A 5,455-nucleotide genomic window follows, 5' to 3' on the forward strand; every position below is an offset into this window, starting at 1 on the left:
TCAGCAGCTAGAGCGTCGGCCTGCGGACTGAAGGGTCCTGGGTTCGATTCCAGTCAAGGGCATGTACCTTTGTTGTGGGCACATCCCCAGGGGGGCGTGTGCAGGAGGCAGCTGATCGATGTTTCTCTCTCATCGATGTTTCTAACTCTCTATCCCACTCCCTTCCTCTCTGTGAAAAATCAATGGAATGTATTTGGAAAAAAAAAAATCCTTTGTCTATACATTGTAAAAAATACAACCTCTCCTCTAATTTACATTCTAAAAGAAGTCTCAAGAGCGTCCTGATGTTTAATTTATTTTTATTTGATCTTATAGTAAAAAGTTTTGTTCTTTTTAAAGATATTTTTGATATTGTGTATGATTGAAAAGTATGCTGTGTTTTCTTTTAATGTGGTTATAGCAGTAATACGAGCACCGAAAGTGGGACAAAGAAGGGACATATGAAGAAAGCCAGCATTCTCCTACTCCGTAAATTGTATATCCTCATGCAGAACCTTGGACCCCTTCCTAATGATGTTGTACTTACTATGAAACTCCACTACTACAATGCAGGCAGGTGCAGACCTCTGGTCAAATCCCTTCCCAAGTGTGGAAGTAATACTTCATGTAAATAGAAGGATTTTGCAAGCATCAGAAAAGTATCTCTGTTGCTACACATGAAAGATGAACCTGGTTGGTTCTGTTGAAACTCAGTTTTCTTCACTCTCTATTTTGCAGTGACCCCCGATTATTACCAGCCCCCTGGGTTTAAACACGGGGTGAACTCACACATCCTGCTGTTTGAGGGGGAGCCCGTAAACCTGCAAGTGGGAGTGGTCTCGACTGGCTTTCACAGCATGAAGCTAAAAGTCATCACGGAAGCCACCAGAGTGTCCGATTTGGAGGACAATCTCTTCCAGGAGAACAGCGTCACCGAGATGGCCCATCAGGGTCTGGACGGCGATGAGGAAGAAGAGGGAAGCAACAACCAAGTAAGGCAAAGCGTTAGGGAGCCTCCATGCTTCAGTGAAACAGCTGACACAGTTACTATGCAGGTCAGATCACAGTAGCAGGGTCTAATGGAGTGCGCCAGGTATAAACACTGAAACAGTAACAGGGTCTAGTGGAGTGCGCCGGGTATAAAAGCTGGGTAGTTGCCGAAACCGGTTTGGCTCAGTGGATAGAGCGTCGGCCTGCGGACTGAAAGGTCCCAGGTTCGATTCCGGTCAGGAGCATGTACCTTTTCGGCTTGTTACAGTTTTTATACCTGGCACATCCATTAGACCCTAACCTTAAGGAGTGTTTATTCTAAAAAAAAAAAAAGTACTGTCTTCAAGAAGGAAATATATATAAAATTGTCCACAACTAGGAGGAGAAAAAGACTTTCCAATATACTTCTTTTATAAAAGATACCCATGAATTTAGAAAATTTTGGATTTTCTATCTTTCATTTATAAGTAATAAACATATTCAAAAAGAGTCCAGAGGCTTTGCTAGAAGTAAATGACAGAGTTTTGTTTAAGGGTCTTAGAATTTGCAATCTGAAAACAAAGCTAGGCAGAAACTCAGAAGTGTTCCAGAGAGAATCATTGATCCATTGCCTCCTCCACGCCCCCTACTGGGGATCTAGCCCACAACCTGGGCATGTACCCTGACCAGGAATCAAACCATGACCTCCTGGTTCATGGGTTGACGCTCAGCCATTGAGCCGCACCAGCCAGGCCCTTAACATTTTTTTAATCCAAGTATAATATACATACAGAAAATACATCATCATGATATAGCTCAATAAATATTAACAAAATGAACATCAGAGCTGATGTAAAGGTGAGGCAAACAAGCTGAGAGTGTCTCCTTCCATTTTGCTCCCTAGGTATCCTGTTTGCCTCGTCCTTGCCACAGCCCTATGGAGTAAACATGTTCAATCAGCACCTAGATTAAGAAACAAAATACCAGTAGCCCCCCAGAAAACCCAGTCCTATTTTGTAGTCACTGTTCCACTCAACAAAAATATCTCTATCCTGACTTCTTTTTTGTTGTTGTTAATCATCACCCAAGGATATTTTTCCATTGATTTTTGGTGAAAGGGAGAGGGAGAAGGAGAGAGAGAAACATCAATGTAAGAGAGACACGTTGATTGGGTGCCTCCCCAACATACCCCAACCAGGTCCAGGGATCAAGCCTGCAACTGAGGCATGTGCCCTTGGCCAGAATTGAACCCAAGACCCTTCAGTCCATGGTCCAACACTCTATCCACTGAACCAAAGCAGCTAGGGCTATCCTGACTTCTATTAGCATAGATTAGTTTCTCTTGTTTTTATTTTACAGATGTAGAATCATAGAGTATGAACCACTCAACATTATGTTGTGATATTTATCCACAGTTCTGCATATTGTTATAGGGCATTCTCACTTTCCATCTAGTTGATGGGCATTTGTGTAATTTCCTATTTTTTACTATCTATCTGTATACTATATAAAAGCCTAAGCAACCATGCAATCGGTAGCTATGATGCGCATTGACCACCAGGGGGCAGACGCTCCACCTGGTAGGTTAACTTACTGCTGGAGTCTGGCCGATCTGGGTGACACTGGTTGGACATGCCCTGGAGCCCTCCCACGATCTCTCCCTGGCCACGATTGTGCACTGGTGTGTTCCCTCAGCCTGGCTTGTGCCCTCTCACAATCCGGGACCTCTTGGGGGATGTCCACAGGCCAGGCCGAGGGACCCCACTAGTACGTGAATCCATGCACTGGGCCTCTAGTTAGGAATGGTACTTCTGAACATTCTGCACAGGTTTTTTAGTGAAATATGTACACATTTCTGGTAAGAATATAATTGCTAGGAGTAGAATTTCTGGGTCAAAGGGTACGTGTACATTTAGCCTTTAATAGGTACTACAAAACAATTTCCAACGTGGTTGTGCCAATTCACACTTCCATCAGCAATATATGAGAGTTGTGGTTGCTCTACATCCTCACCAACCCTTGGCATTTTCCATCTTTTTAATTTTAACCATTCTGGTGGGTGTATAGTAGTATGTCATTGTGGTTTTAATGTGCATTTCCCTGCTGACTAATGAATTGAGCACCCTTTCATATGTTTATTGGCCATGTTGGATATCTTTTTTTTGTGAAGTGTCTTTTCATGGTTTGTCATTTTTTTTCTGTTGAGTTCTATTGGGTTGTGTTGCATTCTTATTGATTTTTAGGAGATCTGCTTATACATATCTATATATATAAAAGCCTAATATGCTAAGTGTCAGACCGTTCTGTTTGACTGGTCGCTATTATGTGAACTGACCAACAGGGGGCAGATACTCTGACTGGTAGGTTAGCTTGCTGCTGGGGTCTGGCCTATCGGAACTGGGCTGGACATGCCCTGGAGCCAACCTCCCGTGGTCCCTCCCAAGCCTCTAAAATATTTCTTCTAATTAATTTTCTTTCAATGTGCACAAATCCATGCACTGGGCCTCTAATATATGTATTTTCTACATATAGGTCCTTTGTCAAATGCATGTATTATAAATACCTCGTTAATATTTCTTATAAGGCAGGTATTGAATTAATAAATTCTTTCAGGTTTTGTTAATTTGGAAATGTTTTTATTTTATCTTTGTTTTTTAAAGATAGCTTTGCTCTCCCTGGCCAGTTTGGCTCAGTGGATAGAGTGTTAGCCTTTAGACTGAAGGGTCCCGGGTTCAGTTCTGATCAAGGACACCCATCTTGGTTGCAAGCTCCATCCCTGGTCAGAGTGCATTTGGGAGGCAACCAATTGATATGTCTCTCACGTTGTTTCTCTCTCTGTCTCTCCACTTCTACTCTCTTCTAAAAGTCAATGAAAAAAAATCCTCAGGTGAGGATTAATAACAATAAAAATTGAAGATAGATTTGCTTGATACAGGATTCTTATTTGACAGTTTTTCCTTGAACACTTTGAATATGTTATCCTACTGCCTAATTGGTCTCCATTGTGTCTGCTGAGAAGTCAGTCTTAGAGGGTTCCCTTGTAAGTGACGAGTTATTTTCTCTTGTTGCTTTTAAGATTTTCATGTTGTCTTTGGCTTTTAGCATTTTTACTATGGTATGTCTGTGTGTGGATCTGTTTGTATTTATCTTACTTGTAGTTCATTGAGCTTCCTGGATGTAAAGGTTAATGTTTTCAATAAATTTGGATGCTTTTAGTCATTGTTTATTTAAATATTTCTTTCTCACCTTTCTCTCCTTCTGGTTCTTCCATTATGTGTGTGTTGGTGTGTTCCCCATTTCTTTGAGGGTCTTGTCATTTTTCTTCATTCTCTTTCTCTCTGGTTTTTGGATTGCATAATCTCTATTAATCTGTCTTCAAATTTGCTAATCTTTCTCCTGCCAATTCAAATCCACTGCTGAAGCTCTCTAATAAAATTTTCAGTTTTGCACCTTTAGTTCCAGAATTTCCACTTGGTACTTTTTATAATTTGCATCTCTTTATTGGATGTGACATTGTTGTCATACCTTCCTTTGTTTCTTTAAAGATGATTTTCTTTAAATCTTTGGTCATGTATATGATGTATACTTTGAAGCCTTCATGTGTTAAATTTCATATCTGGTTGCTCTCACAGGCATTATGTGTTACCTGCTTATTTTTATAGTGTATGGGTCATACCTTCCTATTTCTTTGCATGTCTTATAATACTTTGTTGAAAACTTGACATTTTAGATCATATAGCAACTATGGTTATGGTTCTTTTTTCACCTCTCGGACTTGTTATTGTTAATATTTCTTTATTTGTTTAGTGAGTGGCTGATTATTTTAGTGAAATATACTTTTCCCCTGTAGTATTAAGCCTCTGAAGTTGCTACTCAGGTAGTGCAGCCTTGGATATGCCCATAGTCATCTTGGGATGATAATGATTTAATCAGGGCTTTCTTTGACTGTCTCTTTCCATGACCACACCCAGCTGTTAAATTAAACTAATTGCTGGTGATTATTTTCAACAGTGTTCCAGGCATAAATTTCTCTAGAGACTAGTCCGATCAAATTTGTGCTCCTTGAAGGGATGGTTCCTTAGGTTAGTGTTTGAGATTTCTTCTATCCTCATGTGGGCTCCTCCCAGCCGCTTCTATTCCTGATTATCTCTCTTAACTAGCCAAGTTATAGTTTAGCCTATATTTCCAATGACCTCTCAAATTTTTCAACACAACCTCCATTGTATTTGAGAGTGTCCTTTGCCTTGAATTTCTTTCATGCTCTGTTGCAAATAAGTCACTTTCCTAGGGAAATGTTTAGGAGTGACCTCTTTGATGTCCCACTTCTACCCCCTGGTAAAATCTCTAAGCTATAGCCCCAGAGCCGGGGGTGGGGACAATGGCAAGCATCTCTCAGAGTAAAATTTCTGATTTAGGAACTGAGTATTAGCTAAAGAGGAACATTAGCTTCAGGTCTTCTCTGCTTGATTCTCCTTGGAACCACTGTCTTATAAACCAAGGAAAGAGT

The 5,455-nt window shown here is 40.6% G+C and overlaps 1 protein-coding gene across 4 annotated transcripts in view; it reads left to right on the forward strand.

Moving 5' to 3' along the window:
• HORMAD2 (HORMA domain containing 2) overlaps nt 1-5,455 on the forward strand; it is a 54,389-nt gene that overhangs the window by 26,314 nt on the left and 22,620 nt on the right. For all 4 annotated transcript variants that reach the window (XM_006762069.2, XM_006762068.2, XM_006762067.2 and 1 more), the window contains 2 exons: nt 401-552; nt 718-971. In XM_006762069.2, the coding sequence (XP_006762132.1) occupies nt 401-552; nt 718-971 (406 nt within the window). The remainder of the gene's footprint in view (nt 1-400; nt 553-717; nt 972-5,455) is intronic.

Source organism: Myotis davidii, unplaced genomic scaffold (assembly GCF_000327345.1).
Source record: "Myotis davidii unplaced genomic scaffold, ASM32734v1 scaffold478, whole genome shotgun sequence".
NCBI classification, from domain to species: Eukaryota; Metazoa; Chordata; class Mammalia; order Chiroptera; family Vespertilionidae; genus Myotis; species Myotis davidii.